This window comes from Onychostoma macrolepis, chromosome 02 (assembly GCF_012432095.1).
Source record: "Onychostoma macrolepis isolate SWU-2019 chromosome 02, ASM1243209v1, whole genome shotgun sequence".
Lineage (NCBI taxonomy): Eukaryota > Metazoa > Chordata > Actinopteri > Cypriniformes > Cyprinidae > Onychostoma > Onychostoma macrolepis.
In genome coordinates this window covers 10,125,043-10,152,542 of record NC_081156.1, presented here as the reverse complement: position 1 = coordinate 10,152,542, position 27,500 = coordinate 10,125,043, and the positions used below count along the sequence as shown (strand labels likewise).

The 27,500-nt window shown below is 38.6% G+C and overlaps 1 protein-coding gene across 1 annotated transcript in view; it reads left to right on the top strand.

Moving 5' to 3' along the window:
• The window catches only part of phlpp1 (PH domain and leucine rich repeat protein phosphatase 1), a 42,032-nt gene that overhangs the window by 1,080 nt on the left and 13,452 nt on the right, over nucleotides 1-27,500 (top strand). The window contains exons 1-6 of the mRNA XM_058747991.1: nucleotides 1-1,917; nucleotides 15,857-16,053; nucleotides 17,092-17,217; nucleotides 21,255-21,403; nucleotides 24,407-24,553; nucleotides 26,059-26,286. The exon at nucleotides 1-1,917 is cut by the window's left edge and continues 1,080 nt beyond it. Of these exons, the coding sequence (XP_058603974.1) occupies nucleotides 1,017-1,917; nucleotides 15,857-16,053; nucleotides 17,092-17,217; nucleotides 21,255-21,403; nucleotides 24,407-24,553; nucleotides 26,059-26,286 (1,748 nt within the window). The 5' untranslated portion in view covers nucleotides 1-1,016. The remainder of the gene's footprint in view (nucleotides 1,918-15,856; nucleotides 16,054-17,091; nucleotides 17,218-21,254; nucleotides 21,404-24,406; nucleotides 24,554-26,058; nucleotides 26,287-27,500) is intronic.

Here is a 27,500-nt window from a genome sequence, read left to right as displayed (position 1 = left end):
CTCGATTTTAGCGACTCCCAGCGTGAATATTAAATTAAAAAATACCAACATAAGCACGTGTTTAATAAGTTTGAACGATCCAAAATAGCAGTACGAGGGCGTTACTGGCTTCTATTCTCGCGAGATTTAAGTGAAGCGTCGCGTCTTCTCGCTCTTTTTATTCATGAGTATACAAAAAGCAGTCAACTTGTAAAAACGAATGAAAAAAAATGGTTTAAAAACCAGAATAAATCTAACGCTTCCCTGATCCCTGTCACATATCTCTGAAGCGTCCTCCTGAGGACTTGAACTCTCGCGATGGTTCGCAATTCCCGCGAGCTTACAGTGACGCCTCTTCCCCCTTCTTATATTTATTTGTATAATGCAAAAAACTGTATAAATATACGATAGAACATCACTAGAAAATGCCAGGCTATAGTAAATACAGCATTCCGGTCAGGGTTGCCAGGTTTTCACAACAAAATCCGCTCAATTGCCAATATTCACGTTTTTTGTCCCTGGTAAAATCTGCATTCCAGGGGCTAAATATCACGTTATTGAGGTCACTTCAAACCACGAACATGAAAATACATATCTATGGAAAAATAAACCCAGGTTAAAGCTAGATGGTATTCATCTACCAGGCATGTGCACATCAATATAGCATCTTTTTTGTCACACGATACAACAATAATTACTGTTTTTGCATTATTGTAAGGGGTATAATAAAAGACGTTAATAAAACACAATCTAATAGGTAGAAAATTAAATGAATTGTTAGCTTCCGGTTTCAGCTGTATCCCTTCGATCCACAAAGTAGCAGGAAAACCGCGGACTTGGCAACACCGAGATTCCTCCGCTTTCGCTTCAGTTTACGCGAACTCTCGCGCGTTTGTTTCTCGCGAGATTTGCCTCGTCCGCGTTCAGACTCCATGATCTGCTGCCGAGCGGCGCGCCGCGATCGTTCATGACGCCCCTCTGCGCGTCGTGCGGCGCTCGTATCCCCGCTCAGATGGACTAAAGAGCGATCCGCGAGGATGGAGAGCGTGAAACTGAAGAAAAGCGGCGCTCCGAGTGCGGCCTTGAGATCCGCGGCCGATGAAGAAGACGACGAAGGCCAGAGAGCGTCGAACCCGCGTCAGAACCGGAGCCGGAGCCCCGCCGAGCTGAGGAGGAGGAGGGTGAGGAGGCACGCGTCCAGCGTCAGCTCGTCTCTGGACCGGCAGAGACACCGAGCCGCGGCTCCGCTGCAGCTGTGTGACCGGCAGTGGGTCCGCCAGGACCTGCGCCGCGGCTCCGTACACGTCCATGACCGCCTGACGGTGCGGTCGCTCCCGCCGCGGCTCGTGCTGTGCACCGCGGACTGCACCGCGGCCGAGATCGCGCAGCGCCTGAGCGGCAAACCGGGCTCGGTCCTGAGGCTGGCCGCCAAGACGGACGTGAACGGGAACTGCGACGGCGACCGGCTGCGACTGCTGCTGCTGGAGAAGGAGCACCGGTTCCGGTACGACATCTACACCGAGCCTCAGGACGAGGACTCCGTCAAACGGTCCGCGGGCTCCGATGTGGAGAGCAGCAGCGACCTGAGCTCCGGGGCCCGGCTCAGCCGGCACCGGGACTCGCTCAGCGACGACATGACCCTGGGAACCGACGCTTCGGCGCTCGAGGGCCTGGACACGTACGGCAGCTCCTCGGACGAGCTGGAGCTGGACTGTCCGGTAACGGACGGAGCCGAGGCGAGTCCCGCCGGTGACTGGGACTCCGGTCCGGCGCTGTACGTTCAGCTGCACGGCGAGGCGGCCCGGCGCCTGGGGCCCGAGGAGAGGCCCCTGCAGATCCAGAACGACTTTCTCTTTAAACTGGGATTTAAGGATCCGTGGCGGGTGCAGGAGGAGGGCATGAACACCGAGCTGGGGTCGCTGCTGCGCTTCTACGCAGGTAAACCGTGTCCGCGTCACGCAGGTGTTCACATCAGCCTCCAAACACCGGGAGAATAAACACGACTGTTTTCTCGGTCTGCTGTCGGTTTGTAGGGTCGGGAATCAAAAATCAGTTCCAATTCCAGAATCGGATACTACTTGTAAAATTAATTTCAATTCTGTGCTTCTTTTTTGTTTTGGTGGTGAAAAGGGGCTGCTAAACATTTATTTGTGTTTGAATCACTTTTGATTCATTCAAAAACACCGATTCATCCAGTAATGAAACGAGTCAATCTTGAGTGAGTCATTGAATCATTCCACTCATACACTCCATGAGGTTTTATGTAGTTGTCTAATAGTTTTCTTTGAAATTGAGAGAACTACTACCTCCTTTAAAAAAAAAAAAAAAAAAAAAGTCTGGGCTTACAATCAGCTCTTAATCGAGTCCGGTTGTTCTGTAGCCTGCTCCTCTGATGTTTGTTCATGGTATCAACTATTTGAAAATCTGAGGGTGCAAAAAAATCTAAATATTGAGAAAATCGCCTTTAAAGTTGTCCAAATTAATTCTTAGTAATGCATATTACTAATCAAAAATGAAGTTTTTATATATTTACAGTAGGACATTTCCAAAATATCTTCATGGAACATGATCTATACTTAATATCCTAATGATCCTAAAAGAAAACTGTATAATTGTGACCCATACAGTGTATTGTTGGCTATTGCTGCAGATACACCTGCGCTGCTTATGACTGCTGCTGTGCTGCAGGGTCACGTATGTCTCACATGCTTCTCCTAAGATTCCTGTGAAGGACATAAAGTGAAATATCTGAGTTCTCAGAGAGACCCCTGAGGTTTATTTGCTGAGATCCTGACTCAGGCCAGAACAGACTCGTGAGGTCTTTATCTCAGGATGCTGTACAGCGATATGAAATGACATTTGATTTGTAATATCAGTGACTTTGCATTGCATTTCATACAGTTTTTTTACATTACAAATAATACAAACCTGCTTTACAAACACGTGCATGCAGAAGATTAGAGGTGAGAGACCGGCTCGCTGTCAGTGCACGTGATGTCCAGCGCTTGTTAAATGGCTCGTGCACGCCAAAAATAGTGCAACAACCCTTTATTTATTTACTTGCTTTAAGAACTTGACAGATTAATAACCTATTTTACAGAAGTGTTTGCAAACACATAATACACATGCATGCGGAAGATTCGAGGTGAGAGATCTGCTCTCTGACAGGGTTCACAGTGCGTTCACATCCAAAATAACTCTACAACGCTTTATTTACTTCACAAATCAGTAACTTTGCAGTGATGTTTACATGCTCGCAGAACACGTGCGTTCGGTACAGTTTGCGTGAGAGATCAGTTCACGTCCGACTCCAGCAGTTGTTGTCTTAACAGTGCAGCGACCCTTGAATGATTTACTTATTTTAAACAGAACTCGACAAATGAGTAACTCTGCACATTTTGCTTTGCGTTAAGGTTCACGTGTGCGTTCGGTGCAGTTAGCGTGAGAGCGGCTGCTGTGATGTCTGTACGGCGTGAGCCTCGGCTGTCTTCACCGCTTCAGAACAAGCATGCATTCACAACGATCCTCCGTCTTTATGTTCCCATGGATCTCTCTCTCTCTCGTCGCTGGTAATAAAACATGGCAGCGTTCTCTGCTCCCACGGATGCACATGACATGGCCACAAAACCATTGTGAGCCGCTCTTGTTCCGGTCTGTTCATTATCATTGCAATGAAAGGCTGAATGCTGTTGGTGCAGTGGAGGGTGAAGAGAGAGGCTCTGGATATTTAGATGCTGTTCAGCCGGCCTGTTCTTGGCTCGCGCTCTCTGTAGCGTCTCACGCCAGCGGCCAACAGTGGGCTGCAGGAAGCGCTTTCATTCACGCCGCTGAGAAAAACAGGGCTGTGAGGAATACGGATGGGGAAGGAAAGGGCTGTGGGATTCGTCGGGCAGAGCAGGAGTGGATCTTAGCAACTGTTGGATCCTCCTCTGAGTCTGATCTACTTTCCTGCCTGATAAACATGATCAAAACCTTGCTGTTTCACACTCGGCCTGCATGTCGTCTGATGGATAGTTCAGAGTGTTTTATCCTGTAAAAGCTCTTTTAGTGTAATTGTTCAGCTGCTTCTCATGTCAGATCTCGGCTGGTTTTGATCAAGTAAGCGTCAGAATAACTGCAGTCATGTCTCCAGATGAACACTTGCTCAGCTTTAATCACTTTCTAGAAAAATCAGAGCGTCTCAAATCTGAGCATCAGGATCTTCTGAGGAGCGTTTGTTTCTTCATCTCTCCGTCAGCACTGCGTTATATGTTTGGATCATTTACATCTCATTGCAGATATATAGATCGAGCGACCGCTGATATTTAAATCATTTTATGTCAGGATCTGTTATAAAGATCTCATTGATTTAAAAGCATCAGAATTTCATCATAAATATCAGCATCTGCACCAACTTACTCTGAATAAAACTGAGCTGTTTATGTATTCTCACTGTATCAGATCATATGTGACCCTGCAGGTCATAAGCAGCACAGCTATATTTGCAGCAATAGCCAAAAATACATTGTATGGGTCACAATTATACATTTTTCTTTTATGCCAAAAATCATTAGGATATTAAGATCATGTTCCATGAAGATATTTAGTGAATTTCCTACCGTAAATATATCAAAACTTCATTTTTGATTAGTAATATGCATTGCTAAGAATTAATTTGAACAACTTTAAAGGAGATTTTCTCAATATTTAGATTTTTTTGCACCCTCAGATTCCAGATTTTCAAATATCTCAGCCAAATATTGTCATCATAACAAACCATACATCAATGGAAAGATTATTTATTCAGCTTTCAGATGATGTACAAGGAAAATTAACACTGGTTTTGTGGTCCAGGGTCACATATGAGCCATAAAAGCCTGATGATCAAATATGATACTCGATGTAAAACACATGCAAACTACTTTTAGACTTTTATTAAAATATTTAGTTTAAATGCACAATAAAAAACCTTTTCATTTTATCTGAAAGCTTTTAGAAAAGGCTACGTTTCATCTTTGGTAGTGTGGTGCCATATTTGGTTCTGCTTATCTGCTCATTAGTGAAACCGACATGCGTGAACTTCTGCATAACGACTCTCTGAAATGAAGTGTGCCGGCGTAGATAAGATACGGTGCTTATCGTGGAATATTTTGCATTGGCTCTGACACGTCGTGCATGTCGAGCTGCTGACGTTCACGCAGTACTGTAACGCAGCGTTAGCCCTGATGCTGTGGAAATAACTCGCTAATCTGTTGCTCAAGAACAGAACGCTTCTGTCGGTGTGAGGTTCTGTGACGCGAGCGGGAGTGTTGGTCTGGCAGATGTGGTCTTGATTAAAGCCGCTGTGCTCATGTGAGGAGGATTAATGTCTCCGCAGGGTTAGTGTGTGTTCTGCAGGCATGTGAAGTATGTACTCCGACGCTCCGGGAATGTCAGGCATGTCGGGCTCAGAGCTTCACGCTGAAGGCTGCCACAGTTTAAGACTCTTCATATCCTGCAGATTGTGCATGATTGTGAATAATATGATAAATGGCTTACAGTTATAGATTTTGAAGTGTAGCCTCAATGCTGGTCATTGTTTCTATTTAAGATTACATTTTTCAAGCTGCTGTGCGATATGAGAAATATATTTGATCATAAAGTAAATATCGCTGCTTTTAAATTAAATTGTATTAATGTTTGATCTGACTGATATTTTAGAGGATTTTTGACGACGTGTGTAGCATGTGTTTTTGTTTTTTTAATAAATTGCTTATCAGTAATAATAAACATCTTTAATTCATGCAAATCAATTATTGCACACTGATTAAGAGACCATGAAGAACAAATCAAGTTTATTAAAACAACTTCATATGATAAACATGTAATAACGTGTCATATTGCTGCTGCTCTAAAGAAGATGAACACGAGGAGGAAAGATATGAAATATGAATGTTTTGTGTTACTCGGGCTCTGCTGCTTGAACAAACATTTACTCTGTAGCTGTGATGAAGCTCTCAACCCACGTTTCACTCAGTTACATGGAATCCAGTCAAGATTAATATAATATTACACTTTACAGTAAGGTTGCATTCGTTAACATGAGCTAGCAATGAAAAACACTTCTAAATATTAATAAAACAAATTAATTTCAGCATTTACAAATGCATTATTTAAATCAAAATGTACATGTCAATGTAATAAACTAAAGATGAGCATTTGTGTTTTTATCAACTAATTATTTAGTTGATAAAAATCATTATTATTGCTCATTGTTAGTTAATACTGCAGTAACATATGTTAACTGAAGGGGGCCTGTTGTGAAGTGTATAGTGTAATATAATATCTGCTTTGACTTTTGTTGTTGTGTCCATCTTTTTTAGTACAATTCTTTAATTTCTGTTGTTATTTCTTAAGTTTATGCAGCATTCGTAAGTGTTTTGGTGAAACCCTCCAGCCTTTATTTATTTTGTTGGAAGATATGAATGTGATCTTCATCCTAAATCTGGAGAAATGCAGTCGTCTGCTCCGTGATGTTGTGTGATTAGTGTAACCGCTAGCAGTGAAATGATTGAAGCTGAAGTGAATGTGGAGCTCTTGTGAGCGAGAGGCAGGATCGGTGATGAAATAAAACAGCTTATTATTTTCGAAGCTCTCTGGGTTTGTTCCCGTGCCGTCCTCGGTGCGGTGTTATGAGTGTGAAGCGCAGGGTTTCATGCGGCAGTACAGTAGAAACGCGGCATGTTTACAGTGCGTCTCTGAGCTCCAGCTCACAGCAAAAGGTGAACGCAATAATAAGCAAAAACTGGGTGCAACGAGGCGGCATTATTTTACTCGCCCTTCAACCATCAATCATTGAAAGGAAATTTAAAAATGTCAAAGCATTAACAAATTACTTTCAACACTCGTAAAGATTCTCCTTCTGTTACAGACGTGTTAAATGTCATTATAGCAATATATTTCATAACAATTACATTTTACAACATCCGTGTGAAAGCAAACCTGGAAAGAGATGCGAGGATTTGCAGAGAAAAGCGAAAGATTCTTGGTGCATTACAGAGAATTATTCATGGTTCATATCGTACATTAAACCGGAAGAGCCTCCCATGATGTAAATCACAGTATAGGCTCGTTAGGAAAAAGGTGGATGCTGAAACTGAACTTTTTATAACATGTCAGTGTTAGTTTAGGTATTTTATTACATCAAGTTAAACTAAATAAAACTGAGAAATGAGTATTGTTTTGTGAGCGTGTGTGTGGTTTGCTGGAGCGCTGCAGTCGTTCAGGACGGTGTGTGCAGCGTCTGGATCCAGATGAGATTTCAGGAGACTCAGCATCAGTGTCTGTGTGCTGAGCCCACCGTCTCTTCTCCGCCAGAAACGTTAGAGGACACCACGACACCGCCTGTGTGTGTGTGTGTGTGTGTGTGTGTGTGTGTGCTGAAACTGCGACAACATCAGAGCTCATCAGCCATCACCGCGATTAATCAGTTTACTGAAACAAAGTACAAAAATAAGTGAAATAAGCAGTACCTTTATGTAAAATACCAGCTGATTCAAACACACTCGGACCTCATGATAAATATGAGTGTGAAGAGTGGAGATCTGTATGAATGTGATTCAGCAGAACGGGTCATTTCTGGGCGGCTGTTATTTTTAGAGGCTTTGCTCATCTATAGGATGTCATTCGCTGTCACGTTACAGCATTCGTCAGATGTTTGTGATTCATGATGCATGTGAATGCACTCTTGTTAGGATGTTTGCACATGTGATGCTATAAATAAAGAGCGACGCTTTCTCTCTGACGGGTTTGTTCAGGGACGTGTGCACCGTATTAACAGAGCCGGTCGATGCTAGAGAATTCATTATAAATAACATTCAAATCATTATAAATGATTTAATTAGTTGTATATTAAAGCAATTGAATGAAAAACTATTGCTTTAGGCCTGTCATTCAGACCGTCTCTCAGCAAGACTACTTTTCTGACGTTTGTTGGCCTCATGATTTTACTAATCTTGATTTCGACTTGCTTCTGTGCTTTTCACCTGATAATAAACTACATTTTGGGTTAGTTTCTCACCAAACCCTACCGTATGCACTCAGAATGTACACATTAGCATTATTTTTTTGAAAGCTTAAGGGAGGTCACCATTCACTGCCATCAAATAGATAAGCGTGCGCAGGACTTTTTTGGTTGTTGTTTCTCCTTTTGTGTTCTGCAAAAAAAAGGAAATAATCTGTGTTTCCTTAAAACAACATCAGAGTAATTAGGCCTAGTGAATTTTCATGTGTGAACTTTCCTATAGATGTGATGGGTAACTAAAGTCCAAGCCAGAAAGCTGTTGTTTGCTAATAGTTGGGATGCATGGCAGTGTTTCACTGGGGTACCCGTGATTTATTGTAATGTTTGGCATGTGTAGCACTTGTTCATGCTTCTCTCAGCAGCTGCCTGTTATCTGCCGGGTTATTTCCAAAGCTGTGTGATGATTTAATTTTGTTTTAATTGGCTGATTCTGTTGGTTAATGTTAGCTGCACATTATGACAGATGTCTGTCTCTCTTCTGTCATTCTACACGTAACTGAATTGATATTGTCATGTTTTGTTATATTGGACGACGTCATCTAGTGGCTGGGATTTTCTGTCCTCGCTAGGGCTGGGTAAATTAAGAGCATCAAACTGATAAAATCTCATTCTTCCTCGTGTTCAATTAGTGACAAACTGCGTGAAACCTGATCATTTGGACTACTCGTTTTATTTTTATCTACTGTTTGGTTGCAATGATGCTTCCTCTGATAGTAACATTTTTTTTTTTTTTTGAGAAGTCATTTAAAATGCTTAATAATCAAGATATCTCAAATCTCATGAAAGTTTGCTTTTTGAAAATGATAAGATGGAGAGATTGTGTAATGCAGCTGTGGTGCGCTGAGCTCCTCCAGAACGTGTCACTCGCGGTCATGAGCCTTTTGCACTCCTGAAAGAAATTATTCAGGAGTTTTTAGCCCCAATATGTCACGCAGGCGGTTTCTCCAGTGCATTAGACCGCACGAGCCGAGCGTGGACCAATATAGCCTGGACACACACCCTCTTCTGCTTTGCGCCGGATACCCAGAGGACTGCATCTGCCTAACCGCTCAAAACAGGATGAGGTGCTTATAAACAGATCCTGAGTCAAACGTGGCACAGAGCGCTGACCCACGACCGCAGGCGTCTGTCCCGGGAGTCACCTCTAGGGCTGGACACCTTCACGGGTCTACATGCTCCAGACAGACATTACGATAACCTAAAATAGAGTTTATGGCAGAACATACTGTACATTAGTTTCTCAATGTCCACTCTTGTACTGACTGCTGAATTCTGAATTCCCTTAATAATATACTGACTACTGAATTGTGTAATTTACTAGTACAACAGCTGAATTCTGTTCTCTACTAGTACCTGCTGCCTAGTAATATCTTTACTAGTGCTGAACTCTGCTCCTTAATAATATTGACTACTGAATTCAGTGTTTTTGGTAGTACTGGCTGCTGAATTCTGCTCTTAATAATACTAACTATTGAATTCTGTTCTCTTAGTACCAACAGTTGAGTTGTTTTTTCGTAGTACTAACTGCTGAATTCTGCTTTTTTTTTTTTTTTTAGTATAGTAGTAGTAATTCTGTTCTTTACTAGTGCCAACTTCTGAATTGTTCCTGTAATTTAAAGTCGATCAGATCATCACACGCTGAGATACGAGTCTCCATGTGTTCACGCTGTCTGAAAACTCACCAAAAGAGGAGCTCCTTAAATGTGTGTTTTTTAGATGTTTAAGCCTTTATTTTGGGTAAGATTCACTACTTATTGTAAAATTAAGAGATTAATGTTCAGACTTTTGCATATTATAACCTGGAACTTGGATGTGGGAAATAATGACATTAGATCCAAAAGATAGTTTTAGCAACACAGCGCAGACGCTACAGAACACGGTTAGCTGACTAGCTGTATAAGATCGTGTGCTACGCTAATATATTACTTCACAGGCATTACTGGCTTGTGCTTTTACATCCATAATATTATAAATCTACAGTTTATTGCTGGTCTGTGGTTTTACAGCGCTGTAATTTTTTAAGATTTCATATTATTTTAAGGTGAGCTTAAAGGGTGCAGTACAATGAAAATCACACGTTCAGTGTGACATCAATAAGAAAAAGTATAATTTCATAGATATTGTTAATAATAGTTATTAAAATATGTATGAACTTAATACATGACCTAGACTATTTATTTAGCAAAATCCTGTCATTTTAATAAATATGACATGAAATGTATTATAAATTGTTGCTGCTTGCATTCAGCTCAGTGTCTCTCTTTAAGCTCTTCCACACTGAACGTCTATGTAAGTACGTCATAAACAGACTTTAAATAATAACTGATGGTTGTCACTTTAAGTTAATCGATTTTCTATGGATTCTGTCGACTCAAATCTGCAGACTGTCTCTGATCTTTGGTTTCTCCAGACTGTAAATCTGAGGAAAATCTAGTGTATTCCAGCCATAAGAGACTAAAGATAAGATGATATCATTTAATAAGAGGTTCATAATGAGGCTAGTTTCTGTGTTCATCCCCATGATTTAAATCTTTTATTGGTTTGTTTTATCTGATTGTTGAATGTGTTATTCAGCTGAACGTGGACTAGTTTAGATGTTGATATGTGCTTAGATGACACTTCATTATGAATATATAACTGATCGACTTGAAAGCCTTGTTGCTCGATTTTAGTGTTGTTTTTTTGTGATTGACTTTGTACCTTCAAATTTTATTTTTTATTTTTACAATTATTCTTTAAACATTTTCATGATGTGAGTTTAACGGGAACAGGGGAAGGGTACAAAAATGTACTCATTAAGCACAGCCAGACTTTTTGAATTTAATGATGTGTATCTTAAGTGAAATGCTTATACCATTTAAAATTAAATTAAATATTTTTGTGTGAGAGATTATTTTATTTTAACATAACGTTTTGTATTGAAACCAATATCTTGTGCACTAAAAATGTCTCAGTGTAGATTTTGGTGAGCTTAATAGATACGTTTACCCTAAGTGAATTGTCAAGTTCACTTAACTTTTAATTATTATTTACTTAATTTTAAGCATCACTTTTTACAGTGTACTATTACTATCTTGTTCCCTGCAATAAACATTTACACAAACTCTCTTTTATGAGATGAAGGGGAAAAAAGCAAAAGATCAGCATCATGTATCGCCAGAGAAAACCCATATCAGACGACCTCTACTGCTGAACTCCGCTCTTTACTAGTACTGACTATTTAATAAGGGTGAGTGATATGATCAAAATCTTATATCACGATGTGACTAATTTTATAACACGATAACGGTATATATCACGATATAGTAATTTTTTTTTTCTTTTAAAAAGGTTTTTATGATATTAAAATCTTTGATACCATAGAATTTTCATAATCCTTGTCACCAATGTCAATATCAAACTAATATAAGCCTAAATAGACAAAAAAAAACAAACAAAAAAAAACCTCAAGCTCACTGAAAAGGAATAAATAGTCAGTGATGAAATGGGTATAAGAAACTAATTGCAAGCAATAGGACAAAAAAACTACAATAAATAAGAGATGCTACATACATTGTGTAAATTAATTAGTCTTCACTGTTAATTATATCTATCCATCTATGATAGATATAATTAAAACGTGTATTATGTATAGATTCTATATATATATGTATGTATATATGTGTCTATCATTATTTTTTTATTATTATTTCTTCTTATTAAAGTTACAAAAGTGATTTAGTCGAGAGCAGTGAGAGATTTTCTAGCAATGTGCTATGATTAATATGAATGGCAGACAGAACGAATATTGGACCGCTTCCCCTTTAAGACTGAAGTCCGGATCCAATATACGGTTACATATGCCTTTTCTCTTTCAGCTGTTTCCTCTCTCTTAAGACATAAATCGCTGTGTTTATGAGGATACTTGCCAAGACGGGGATTCTGACGCATATAAGTGTTTATGTAATCGTTCAAAGCCAATAAAGCGGCAAAAAAAAGAAGAATGTGTTATTTGAGCCTCGCTTTATTTACTTGGTAAATTGGTTAATAGCTAGTCAAATGTGATGGTGTGACTTTAGCGGGATAGCCGTGTAGCGTAATGTGCTCATGGTTCAGGGTGTATGACGGCCAGAGAAGAGCTCTCACGCAGGAAAGGCTGTGGTTTCCTCTCTGAGGATCACGCCTGGGGAAAAAACACAACACGCCTAAATCATGCTTAAGTTCCATGTGAGATCTTTCTGTCTACAGCGTCAGTATTTGTAAACTGCTATTCTTATTTCTGTTTCTTTTACTCTAACAGATCACTACACAACACAAGAGATAACACTGTAACTGATCGTTTGTGAAGAACAGCCTCAGAGCTGCTGGTGTGAGGTGTTGTTTGTGAATCAGGTTGGGTGTCATGTTAAACCTGTGCTGATGGTCGTGTAAAGTGGGCTGCAGCGCTCCATGTGGCGTACCGTGGGGTCCTGACCCACATACTGCTGCTGCTTTTGGGTCAGATCTGGCTTGCTCTGTCTTTAGAAATGAAAGCAGAAGTGTTGCTGCATAGTTAGTCAGCTGAGATCTCACTGAGACACTTGAGAGAACCACATCTCACCATTCAGTGCAGGACAAATACAGCGCATGAGTCATTACGTTTAGATATTATAATCAGGAGAGATTACTGACAAATCAACCCATTTTGATAAATTAGAGTTTATGACTCTATATAGCCTAGAGAGCACTGCTGAATTATTCAGAGCATTCAGACATGTGAATCCGAATTCTGATCTGGTGCTGACTAATTCTTCTCCACTAGTGCTGACTGCTGAATTCTGTACTTTGCTAATACTGGCTGCGAAATTCTAAACTTTACCACTACGGATTGCTGAATTCTGCTTTATAATAGTACTGACTGCTGAATTTTGCTCGCTCTTCTCTAGTTCTGAATGAATTCTACTCTTTACTATATTGGTCTCAAACTCAATTTCTCCAACCAGCTCCAAATCACACCTGCTTGGAAGTTTCTAGTGATCCTAAAGACCTTGATTAGCTTGATCAGGTGTGTTTGATTAGGGTTAGAGCTAAACTCTGCAGAGCTGTGGCCCTCCAGGAATTGAGTTTGAGACCAATGCTTTAGTTTTAATAATGGTGAATTCCACTCATTACTAGTACTGACAGCTGAAATCTGTTATTTACTAGTATTGACCGCTGAACTCTACTTATTACTAGTACTGACTGGTGAATTCTGTTGTTTACTAGTAGGGCTGTGATGGTGGCGGATTTTTACCACCGCCGTGGTAATGGACCAACTACCGCCGGTGGCGCGATGTTGTATATATTTATATATAATTCTGAAACGCAAAAATAAATAAATGAGGCTCATTCACCTATTAACAAACGCGCATGTTTATTTTAGCACTTCCCGTTACCTCCTCGTCTGCACGCGCTCTCTGTGGAATAGGAATCGCGGCATATGTTGCCACATTTCTTGTTAGCATCTTCCATTTACCGCTGTCTTGTTCGTATTTGGCCAGTTTGGAGAAAGCCTCACCAATACAAACCTGACCAGCCGGGCGTTTGTGGTCAGAATTTGAAGACACTTATACAAACGCGGATGGGTGACATGAATGGAAATGATTCCAGATCGGCGATGTAGTATTTGGTTTCCCAACAAGGTCCATCGCTCATCACGAAATAAATTTGCTGAATGCAGAATAAACTGTATTTTGCTGTGGAAATGCCGTGCATGGCATTTGAGGTAATTTGTTAATTAGCATAGATTTGTAGTCTAAATAAAACAATCTGCAACTGTTACTATTATTACACTTGTATACAAAACTTTGTATTATGCTTGTTATAGAGTGTGTGACGTCACGTGCACTACTGCCGGTGGCAATAAACAACCGCGGTGACAACCGACCACCGCGGTGATGCGGTTGTCACGGCGACTGTCACAACCCTATTTACTAGTACTGACTACTGAATTCTGTTATTTACTAGTACTGACTACTGAATTCTGTTATTTACTAGTACTACTGCTGAATTCCACTTATTACTAGTACTGACTGCTGAATTCTGTTATTTACTAGTACTGACTGCTGAATTCCACTTATTACTAGTACTGACTGCTGAATTCTGTTATTTACTAGTACTGACTGTTGAATTCTGTTATTTACTAGTACTACTGCTGAATTCCACTTATTACTAGTACTGACTGCTGAATTCCACTTATTACTAGTACTGACTGCTGAATTCTGTTATTTACTAGTACTGACTGCTGAATTCCACTTATTACTAGTACTGACTGCTGAATTCTGTTATTTACTAGTACTGACTGTTGAATTCCACTTATTACTAGTACTGACTGCTGAATTCTGTTATTTACTAGTACTGACTGCTGAATTCCACTTATTACTAGTACTGACTGCTGAATTCTGTTATTTACTAGTACTGACTGCTGAATTCTGTTATTTACTAGTACTACTGCTGAATTCCACTTATTACTAGTACTGACTGCTGAATTCTGTTATTTACTAGTACTACTGCTGAATTCCACTTATTACTAGTACTGACTGCTGAATTCTGTTATTTACTAGTACTGACTGCTGAATTCTGTTATTTACTAGTACTGACTGCTGAATTCCACTTATTACTAGTACTGACTGCTGAATTCTGTTATTTACTAGTACTGACTGCTGAATTCCACTTATTACTAGTACTGACTGCTGAATTTGTTATTTACTAGCACTACTGCTGAATTCCACTTATTACTAGTACTGACTGCTGAATTCTGTTATTTACTAGTACTGACTGCTGAATTTGTTATTTACTAGTACTGACTGCTGAATTTGTTATTTACTAGTACTGACTGCTGAATTCCACTTATTACTAGTACTGACTGCTGAATTCCACTTATTACTAGTACTGACTGCTGAATTCCACATTACTTACTAGTACTGACTGCTGAATTCTGTTATTTACTAGTACTGACTGCTGAATTCCACATTACTTACTAGTACTGACTGCTGAATTTGTTATTTACTAGTACTGACTGCTGAATTTGTTATTTACTAGTACTGACTGCTGAATTCCACTTATTACTAGTACTGACTGCTGAATTCCACTTATTACTAGTACTGACTGCTGAATTCCACATTACTTACTAGTACTGACTGCTGAATTTGTTATTTACTAGTACTGACTGCTGAATTTGTTATTTACTAGCACTACTTCTACGGTGCATCGCGATGCAGACGAGGACGATTCGGTATCGGTTCAGTAATAGACCATAACCGATTATGACGTACTGACGCTTTTCTGATGTCATTTGTCGTATACGTGCTTTGTCGTGGGAGTTTTGTTTGATCTTTGATACATTCAAGAAGCGTGTTTTCTTTGAGCAGGTAAAATTAAAGGTTCAGTTAATATATGTGACTGCTTGTATTTATTGACAAAATTGTATACATGTGAAGTAAAATTTAAAATTGAGGATGCAGTGCTTTGTCAATGCACCGTGATGTATCGTGATATTGAATTGAACCGAATCGATGACATGATGATCGTAATCGAACCGAACCGTGAGACCAGTGTAGGTTCACACTCCTATAGTACTGACTGCTGAATTTGCTCTTTATTACTCTGACTACTGAATCCTGTTCTTTACTAGTACTGACTGCTGAACTCCGCTCTCCATTCTCTAGTACTGACTGCTGAATTGCATGTTCCAGAGGCGTTTCTAGCGTGGAACATAGTAGTTTCCAGTAGAGAGCAGTGCAAACAGCAGTTTGAGATGCACTACTGAAGCGGTGTTGGATGTGCTGACAGTAGGAGTGGAATGGGGAAGTCACTCTCATGGTTTTCTCTGTTTTGCAGGAAAACCTCACAGCATCGAGAGCTCCGAGCGCATCCAGCTCTCCGGAACGTATAACGTAAGGAAAGGAAAGCTGCAGCTGCCGGTGAACCGCTGGAGTCGACGGCAGGTGATTTTGTGTGGCACTTGTCTGATGGTGTCCTCAGTGAAGGCCAGCCATACGGGCAAGATGCACATCCTGCCACTGATCGGAGGAAAGGTAATGAACTCAGGTTATCATCCTACGGGGAATGTTTGTCCCAAACCAGTGATCCTACAGCATCCCTCCTGAAGCACACAGTGGTCAGAATAGAATAGATTCTCTTCAGCCATTCGACAGTATTACCTACAGATCCCTTTTACTGCTTAAAATTGTGTAATTGGTTAATTTACTGAACGAAATTTACATGCTCTAATTTAGATTCAGATTTTGCAGACCATCAGAATGGAAGGACAGGATCTGAAACTAATTTGTTGGCCCAATCTTTAAGAGAGGAAAAAAAAAAGTTGACTGCAGTATTCACTTTATATTGCTTACATGTGCTGAACACCAGGTTATGTGTAAGCAGCATATTTCCCACCCATACAGAAATGTAATATATGACATTTATTGTCCTATATCAAGAGTGATATTACTATATTCTGGTAAGGCTATATACATTTTATATGATATTATGTGTTAACCATATGCCAACAACAATATATATTTTAATTATATATGCAAATTCATTAAAACAACCTATATTTACAAAAAATCTGTATGTTTGTTTTTATAATTTTTTAAATAAGTGTCTATTTTATATTTACTTATGCAATTTCAACATAATGATGGGCTTTAGGAAGGATAGAAATGTCCAACATACATAATTTTTTTTTGGCTAGATATTTATTTTTGCATTTTTAATAGGTTTCCTGTAAGTTTGTCTGTCATGTGACAGTATATATTTCATATCTGAAAACTGTATATATTGACATGTATGGGCCAGATCCTGGTTACTTGACCAGCGAGCGCAGTGAGAGGACAGGCGTAGTGGACGTTGCTTAGTGAGGCATGAAGTTTTATGGTGGTTTTGAGAGTTGATGAAGTGCTAAACAAACAGAGTGTGTTTCATAGTCTCTCAGTAGTTATTTCTGTTCTAGACTGCTAGACTAAATATTGAGTGCCGTCTGCCATGTCAGCCGTCACAGCTGATCTAAACAGACCTGTGACGCTGATGAGCGCTCATCACTGCGTGTGTGTGTGTGTGTGTGTGTTCAGGTGGAAGAGGTGAAGAAACACAGTCACTGTTTGGCCTTCAGCTCGGCGGGACCTCAGAGTCAGACCTACTACATCAGCTTCGACAGCTTCACCGAACACCTGCGCTGGCACCGGCAGGCGGCGAAGGTGCGTGAGTGTGTGTGTGTGTGTGTGTGTGTGTGTGGTGATGTCCTCTGAACCTCGAACCTGTATGAGCTGACACACTAGAGCTGATCTAAACCCTCACTAGAGAACATTTCCATGCCATACCACATAATATACAAATAAAAAATGTTTTCAGGTAGGTGTTATTTACAACGCATCGCTAATTTATATAATTAATATTAGGGAGTAAAAGTAGTTACCTATAAAAAAAAATAAAAAAATAAAAAAAATTTGTAGTTAAATATAGGGCAGCGATGATGAATCGTTTCTGAGATTTTCCGAATGCATGGCGATTCTTTCTGCAGTGGATTCTGAGCGTAGTTTTGAGCAGCAGGTGGCGCTGCGTGCTACAGCCGTCCTCTGCTCGTTCCCAAGTCCTTACACACACGCAAACCTAAAATAATCATTCATGAAATTAGAAAAGGTTGAAGCGAATTACAAGAGTGTTCACAGTGTGTTTACATTAATCTGGCATCATAAAAGCATTCTGAGCCGAGGTGAGATTACAGACTCAGTGCTCTTCAGCTCTTCTTCATCAGCGTTTGAGTGTGTGGATAAAAACTAGAGAAGAGCACCATCTGCTGTTAAAATCTGAGCTCAGAATCCACTCCAGAGAGAATCACCATGCATTCAGAAGATCTCGGAATAGATGCAGAAGCATTTCTCGATTCGTGATGCATCGATTTATTTTCCCAGCCCTATTTAAATATTGAAATCCTCAAATCCTCTTTTTTTTATTTTTATTTAAAGCATTTTTATTGTGTTTGTGTCGGAGCAGATCTGAATGTGGAGTCTGAAACGCAGCCGTCCTGTGGATGCTTGTCAAACATTTATATTGTGATCATGTGACTCGACTCGCCGCTCGCTGAACTTTGCCCAGTGTGGTCTTTCTGGACGTTAACTTACATTTGTCCACTGATGTTTGTCCCGCTCTGGCGTACTGTAAAGGGCTGGTGGGAAACGGGAATACGCTCCAGTGTGTTCCGGCAGAAGCGCAGACGTTATAAATCAGTGTCTGACCTCACACTTCACACTGCAGAGGCTCTAAACGCAGCTGTTCAGATTCTCCAGCGCTTCACTGCTCTGATCTACATTTGCCCTGAAAACGACACCCATCATCCCATCACGCGAGTGTGTGTGTGTGTGTGTGTGTGTGTGTGTGTGAGAAAGCCCTAGTTGGGAGTCCTACTTTAGCATACTTCACTACGAACGCACCATCCCAAACAAACGCAAGTAGGCCAGCCTATTTTCCAGCGGAGACGGCCGTGTGTCGTGAGACGTGTCCGGTCCGCTGGGAGCCTCAGATTAGAAAAGCCTCAGTTAATGTGATCACGCGTGTTTAGACTGAATCACCACCGTTTACTGAGTCACATTCACATTCTGTCCGTTTCAGTATGAAATGCAAACAGTAAATGTGACCCTGGAGCACAAAACCAGTCATAAGGGTTAATTTTTTAAATTAAGTTTTATGCATCATCAATAAATAATCTTTCCATTGATGTATGGTTTATGATGACAATATTTGGCTGAGATGCAACTATTTGAAAATCTGGAATCTGAGGGTGCAAAAAATCTAAATATTGAGAAAATCACCTTTAAAGTTGTCCAAATGAAGTTCTTAGCAATGCATATTACTAATCAATAATGAAGTTTTGATATATTTACGGTAGGACATTTCAAAATATCTTCATGGAACATGATCTTTACTTAATATCCTAAAGATTTTTGTCATAAAAGAAAAATGTATAATTTTGACCCATACAATGATAATGAACGTGATATTGTGTAGCTTGTCGGTGAACTACGGCTCTGTGTATTAAATGCTGCTTCATCTGAAAGCAGCTGATGGAGATACTACTAATCACAGAACCGGCTTTACTGACGAGATGTGCATGACAATCGCATGCGATTTAATTGTTCAGCCCTACTCAATAGCAGCCCTAGTTGTCTGTCATGAATGATTCTTGACATCTGTGTGTGTGTGTGTGTGTGTGTGTGTGTGTGTGTGAGTGATGTCCTCTGAACCTCGAACCTGTATGAGCTGACACACTAGAGCTGATCTAAACCCTCACTAGAGAACATTTCCATGCCATACCACATAATATACAAATAAAAAATGTTTTCAGGTAGGTGTTATTTACAACGCATCGCTAATTTATATAATTAATATTAGGGAGTAAAAGTAGTTACCTATAAAAAAAAAAATAAAAAAAATAAAAAAAATTTGTAGTTAAATATAGGGCAGCGATGATGAATCGTTTCTGAGATTTTCCGAATGCATGGCGATTCTTTCTGCAGTGGATTCTGAGCGTAGTTTTGAGCAGCAGGTGGCGCTGCGTGCTACAGCCGTCCTCTGCTCGTTCCCAAGTCCTTACACACACGCAAACCTAAAATAATCATTCATGAAATTAGAAAAGGTTGAAGCGAATTACAAGAGTGTTCACAGTGTGTTTACATTAATCTGGCATCATAAAAGCATTCTGAGCCGAGGTGAGATTACAGACTCAGTGCTCTTCAGCGCTCTTCTTCATCAGCGTTTGAGTGTGTGGATAAAAACTAGAGAAGAGCACCATCTGCTGTTAAAATCTGAGCTCAGAATCCACTCCAGAGAGAATCACCATGCATTCAGAAGATCTCGGAATAGATGCAGAAGCATTTCTCGATTCGTGATGCATCGATTTATTTTCCCAGCCCTATTTAAATATTGAAATCCTCAAATCCTCTTTTTTTTTTATTTTTATTTAAAGCATTTTTTATTGTGTTTGTGTCGGGAGCAGATCTGAATGTGGAGTCTGAAACGCAGCCGTCCTGTGGATGCTTGTCAAACATTTATATTGTGATCATGTGACTCGACTCTCGCCGCTCGCTGAACTTTGCCCAGTGTGGTCTTTCTGGACGTTAACTTACATTTGTCCACTGATGTTTGTCCCGCTCTGGCGTACTGTAAAGGGCTGGTGGGAAACGGGGAATACGCTCCAGTGTGTTCCGGCAGAAGCGCAGACGTTATAAATCAGTGTCTGACCTCACACTTCACACTGCAGAGGCTCTAAACGCAGCTGTTCAGATTCTCCAGCGCTTCACTGCTCTGATCTACATTTGCCCTGAAAACGACACCCATCATCCCATCACGCGAGGAGTGTGTGTGTGTGTGTGTGTGTGTGTGTGTGTGAGAAAGCCCTAGTTGGGAGTCCTACTTTAGCATACTTCACTACGAACGCACCATCCCAAACAAACGCAAGTAGGCCAGCCTATTTTCCAGCGGAGACGGCCGTGTGTCGTGAGACGTGTCCGGTCCGCTGGGAGCCTCAGATTAGAAAAGCCTCAGTTAATGTGATCACGCGTGTTTAGACTGAATCACCACCGTTTACTGAGTCACATTCACATTCTGTCCGTTTCAGTATGAAATGCAAACAGTAAATGTGACCCTGGAGCACAAAACCAGTCATAAGGGTTAATTTTTTTAAATTAAGTTTTATGCATCATCAATAAATAATCTTTCCATTGATGTATGGTTTATGATGACAATATTTGGCTGAGATGCAACTATTTGAAAATCTGGAATCTGAGGGTGCAAAAAAATCTAAATATTGAGAAAATCACCTTTAAAGTTGTCCAAATGAAGTTCTTAGCAATGCATATTACTAATCAATAATGAAGTTTTGATATATTTACGGTAGGACATTTCCAAAATATCTTCATGGAACATGATCTTTACTTAATATCCTAAAGATTTTTGTCATAAAAGAAAAATGTATAATTTTGACCCATACAATGATAATGAACGTGATATTGTGTAGCTTGTCGGTGAACTACGGCTCTGTGTATTAAATGCTGCTTCATCTGAAAGCAGCTGATGGAGATTTACTACTAATCACAGAACCGGCTTTACTGACGAGATGTGCATGACAATCGCATGCGATTTAATTGTTCAGCCCTACTCAATAGCAGCCCTAGTTGTCTGTCATGAATGATTCTTGACATCTGTGTGTGTGTGTGTGTGTGTGTGTGTGTGTGTGTAGGTGGTGTCTCAGAGGATCAGCTCGGTGGATCTGTCCTGCTGTAGTCTGGAGAAGCTGCCTCCTAACCTGCTGTACAGTCAGGATCTGACGCACCTCAACCTCAAACACAACTTCCTTCCTGCAGACCAGACGCTGCTGCAGCTCCAGAGGTTCGTTTGGGAGGGTTTCTGTGCGATCGTGTCCGTGTTCAGGGCTTCTGGCGTGTTTTCTTGATCTGCTTCGCTGTAATCAAATGATGTTCTGTCATACTTACAGAGATTTCATCAGACGATCAAGAGTCCTCACTAAAACATGTCAAAATAATGGTTCAGTTAAAGGTTTAACTTAACGAAATTGACACATATTGTAAAGTAGAATTTACTTATAAAGTAGTCAAATTAATAATATTGCAATTAGTGCTGTCAAACAATTAATCGCGATTAATTGCATCAAAATAAGTGTTTGTTTACATAATATATGTGTGTACTGTGTATATTTATATATATATATATAAATACACACACATGCAGTATATATTTTGAAAATATTTACATGTATTTATAAGTTATATTCATATAAGTTATAAATATATATATATATATATATATATATATATATATAAACATTTTTCTTAAATATATACATGCATGTGTGTATATTTATACTTATATAAATATGTATATATATATATACATACATACAGTACACACATTATGTTTGGATTATATATTATTATACACGTATATTATGTTTGGATTATATATTATTATACACGTATATTATTTTGGATGTGATTAATCATGATTAATTGTTTTACAGCACTAATTGCAATTTATAACCGTTTTTAAGAAGGATCACACTTTTCCACCCATGTTTACATTTTAACAGTGAGCAAAATTTTTTGCCAAAACATACAAATTGTTGATTGATTACATCTAAAAAAAGACTAATCAAATTGTTAAACATTATATGCAATAATTTTATTACAAACATTTTTGATAACATTGTATTAAATCATAAAACGTTGAACATCTAAAAAAAAAAAAAAAAAACTAGTGCGTCAAATGATTAATTGCTATTAATCACATCCAAAATAAAGGTTTTTATTTATATAATATATGTGGGTGTACTGTGTATATTTATTCTATATATGTAAATACACACACATACAGGATATATTTTGGAAATATTTACATGCATATATATTTATATTCTTATATTTTATATAATATAAATATATTTAATATATAAATAAACATTTTTCTTACATACTGCATGTGTGTGTGTGTGTGTGTGTATGTATATATATATATATATATATATATATATATATATATATATATATATATATATATATATATATATATATATATATATATATATATATATATATATATATATATATATATACACACACGCATGTAAGGTCCACACGATTAGTCCAAGGAAGGTGTTCAATGGTGACTGAAGGTTTCCTGCGTGTTTAGTCTTTTCAATGCACAAAGTTCTTTAATTTAAGTTAAACTGTAATTTTATTACGATCTCAAATTTAAGGCTGAAATGCCAATCGGTTGTTTGTTCATTTCTAATTATTCTTATTCTTCTTCAGATATTTGATTATTCTGTTTCACTCTTTAATCGTATTTAATCTCAGTAACACTCTGAGTCTCGTAGCGGCCGGTGTACGGATCTCATACTCACAAACTCGTCAGTCTTGCTCATTAGACCGAGGCGATCGACTAATACTCTGGACGGCTCGTGCAATACTTTGCTCATTCTACAATACTTTTATTAGTCCCCATAGATCTGTACACACTTAATTAAGGTAAGACTATATCTAACCAGAGGTCATGACCATTACTAACTTAACTTCTTCTAATGTAACTTTATGTAATCATGCCGTGATTTCTCACGTACAGTTAGTTAGAATAATATTAAAATAATCAGAGGTTGAGGCTGACCCGAATATAGGTTGGTCAACAACACACTGTTGCTCTAAACGGAAAACCCAATCTCTTCTCCGGTCTAAGTATACGTAACTAATGCCAATGTGTTAGCCGGAGCTCTAAAACATCATTTTAGTCCATAACTAGCCTGAACGCAGATTTGCGGTGTTTTAGACTTAACATAATTAATTAGAGTCAGTAATTTCAGAGTAAATCATAATAAATTTCCATAAAGGGATAGTTCACCCAAAAATGTAAATGTGATGTTTATCTGCTGACCCCCGGGGCATCCCAGATGTAGGTGACTTTGTTTCTTCAGAAGAACACAAACGAAGGTTTATAACTCAAACCGTTGCAGTCTGTCAGTCATATAATGCCAGTCAATGGGCTCCACGGCTTTGAGAGTCAAAAAAACATACACAAACAAAACCAAATTAAACCCTGCGGCTCGTGACGATACATTGATGTGTAAAGACACGAAACGATCGGTCTGTGCAAGAAACTGAACTGTATTTATATACTGTCACCTACATCTTGGATGCCCTGGGGGTCAGCAGATAAACATCACATTTACATTTTTGGGTGAACTATCCCTTTAAGAACCAAGGAGAACCAACCATTTGAATTTGTATTGATCAAGCCGATTAACACCTTTTGGGACACACAGTAATTTGCATGAGAGACACTGAGAGCGGTCTGTTTCAGTGTTTTCTGATCTCGATGGCTGTCTGTCCTGTTGTTAAGAGAATGAGACCAGACACACAGAGACCGTTCAAACCCCGTCAGACATGAATAGTAGTCTTCTGGTCCAGACAAATGACCAATAATCTTACAGTTTATTAAAGTATCCAAGTGTTTCTCAGATGATCAAAGTGTCTGAGATTCTGTAAATCTTACATTATAATAAATATACACAGTACACATATATTATGTAAACAAAAACTTTTATTTTGGATGTGATTAATCGTTTGACAGCACTAAAAAAATGTTTATTTCATAGGACACTAATATTATTGTTAACGTTTGACAAGTTATTAAATTGTTACATTTTTTAAAATTCAATTGATTAGACATCCTTTTGATTTTTTAAAAAATTTAATTAAACAATTACAACAGAATCCAGAAAAATGAAAATTGAAAACATGCAGTTTGGGGAAAAAAATAAAATGATATTTAATGTGTAATAAATGCGGATGGAAGCGTGATTGTGATGTCATCTCTCGGCAGATTTTCCCGCCTGCGGAGTCTCAATCTGTCTCATAATCAGCTGGGGAGTTTCCCGCTGTCCATCTGCTCCATCAGCACACTGACGGAGGTCAACCTCAGCTGCAACCACCTGACCTCCGTCCACCCCGACGTGGGCAACATGAGCAAGTGAGTGTCACATGATCACAGCTCGTCCAATCAGACTCTGATTCAGCACACTGGTCTAAGATAAACTACGCAGTTATTATTGTGAGGAACACCTCTGCAATGACTTTCCTTATTTTTACTTTTATGAATAATATTAACCAATTATATTAACAACAACAGTCCAGTTAAAGTAATTGCTTATGATACAAAAATATTTATTATTAGAAACTTCTGTTATACATTTTCAATGTTTTTTAATGAAGTCTCTTCTTCTGCTCACCAAGTATTCATTTATTTCATCCACAATTCAACAAAAATATTGTAAAATATTTTTTTACAGTTTCTGATTGATTGTTGTCAGTGTTGAAAACAGGTGTGTGCTTTTTTTAAGGATTATTTGTTGAATCGAAAGTTCAAAAGAGCAGCATTTAAGTTTGGGGTCAGTAAGATTTGATTTTATTTTTTATTTTTTTGGAAAGAAATTAAAGAAATGAATACCTTTATTCACCGAGGACGCATTAAATTGATCAAAAGCACCAGTAAAGGCATTTATAATGCTACAAAAAATTTCTATTAAAATAAATGCTGTTCTTTTGAACTTTCTGTTTATCTGTGAATCCTGAAAAATAAAATATATCAAACAATATTGTGCAGCACAACTGTTTTCAACATTGATAATAATCAGAAATATTTCTTGAGCAGCAAATCAGTATATTAGAATGATTTCTGAAGATCATGTGACGCTGAAGACTGGAGTAATGATGCTGAAAATACAGCTGCATCACAGAAATAAATTACAGTTTAACAGATATTCACATAGAAAAGTTATTTGAAATTGCAATAATATTTCATAATTTTTACTGTATTTTTGATCAAATAAATGCAGATTTGGTGAGCAGAAGAGACTTTAAAAAACATTAATAAATATTACCAGTCTAAAACTTTTGAACAGTTGTGTGTAAAATGTAAAAATAAATGAGTAAATAATCTTCATAGTAAAATAAATGTGTAATAACTTGCTCTAAAATTGCCTGAAATTGAAAAATTGAAACAAAATGTATGTGTATATATATAACATATAATATATGCAATATATAATATAAAATTTAAAAAATAATACTTTTTTAAGGAGAACTGAGCATATTGTACAAACAAAATTACATAATCAAACATGTCAGATGTATATAGAAAGAAAATAAATACAGAATCTTTTTTTAAACAATTGTATAGTTCGTATTGCTTTCAAGTTTTTAGTTTTAGATATTGTTCCCAAAATAGATTTTAATGTCAGTTTTAAATGATTCAAACAGTCATTTTTTCAAACCCTATGACTGTAAGAACAACTAAGATATTATAATTAAACCAAAACTGAATGCTATATTTTTATTCTCATCTGATCAGAAACACTTTACTCAGCAGTGTCTTGTGTAGTATGCTGTGTGGGGTCAGACGGTCATGTGACTCTCGCTGCACAGTGTGCACAGTTTCTCACAGTAAGACCGAGTGTGTGTGTGTGTGTGTGTCAGTCTGCAGACGCTGGTTCTGGATGGGAATCTGCTGAGTGCTCTCCCTGCGGAGCTGGGCCGTCTGCAGCGGCTGGCCTATCTGGGCCTGTCCTTCAATGAGTTCACACAGGTGCCGCCGGTGCTGGAGCGGCTGCCCGCCGTCGAGAGGCTCTGCATGGCCGGGAATAAAGTGTGTGTGCTGACGCTACAGGCCTTCCGCCTGCTGACGCTCAAACACGTCGACCTGCGGTGAGAACACACACACACACACACACACACACACACACACACACACACACACACACACACACACACGTCAAGTCACCTTTATTTATACAGCGCTTTTAACGATACAGATTGTGTCAAAGCACTTAACAGTATCAGATTGGAGGATAGAGTGTCAGTAATGTATAATGATAAGATTAAACACTCAATTTTCAGTTAAAGGCATTTACACACACACACACACACACACACACACAGAGCAGACGGAGCTGGATCATCAGTGTGCGCTTCACTCTGAGCAGGTGGCTCTTTAAAAGAGTAAAACAGCAAAGTTCAGAAAATCATTAGATGTATTTGTTGAATTTAATATGTAATGATTCAAATGTGCTGGTATCAGATCAGAAAACAACAAACAATACTTCTACAGCATTTAATAATCTTAAAGTGAGCTAACATGAACAATAGTAGGGTAGTTTGTTTGTTAATGTATTAATGTTAACCTTGTCAAGCTTGATGCATGAAATAATAGTAATAAAAAAAAAACATTTGTAAAAATGGTAGAGTTTATTGGAACTTTAGAAAAAAAAAAAAGTTTATGTATTTGAGCATCAGGCTTTTATGGCTCATATAGTCTGAAATAGTGAGAATGTGGAGGAAAAACAGCTCAATTTTATTCAGAGACTCAAACTGAGCAAAAATATGAATTTGCTGCAGATGCTGATATTTATGTTGAAATTCTGATGCTTGTAAATCAATGAGATCTTTATAACAGATATAAAATGATCTAAATACCAGTCGCTCTATATCTCCAGTAATGTATGTAAGATGAGATGTAAATGATCCAAACATATAACGCAGTGCTGACGGAGAGATGAAGAAACAAACGCTCCTCAGAAGATCCTGATGATCAGATTTGAGACGCACTGATTTTTCTAGAAAGTGATTAAAGCTGAGCAAGTGTTCATCTGGAGACATGACTGCAGTTATTCTGACGCTTACTTGATCAAAACCAGCCGAGATCTGACACGAGAAGCAGCTGAACAATTACACTAAAAGAGCTTTTACTGGATAAACGACTCTATCAGTCAGACGACAGAAGACTTCAGGAGATTGAGTGTGAAACAGAATTAGCAGCAAAGACTGATCATTTAGAGAAAACATAAATATGTGACCCTTCAGCACAGAAGCAGTCATAAGCAGCAGGTATATTTGTAGCAATAGCCAACAATACATTGTAT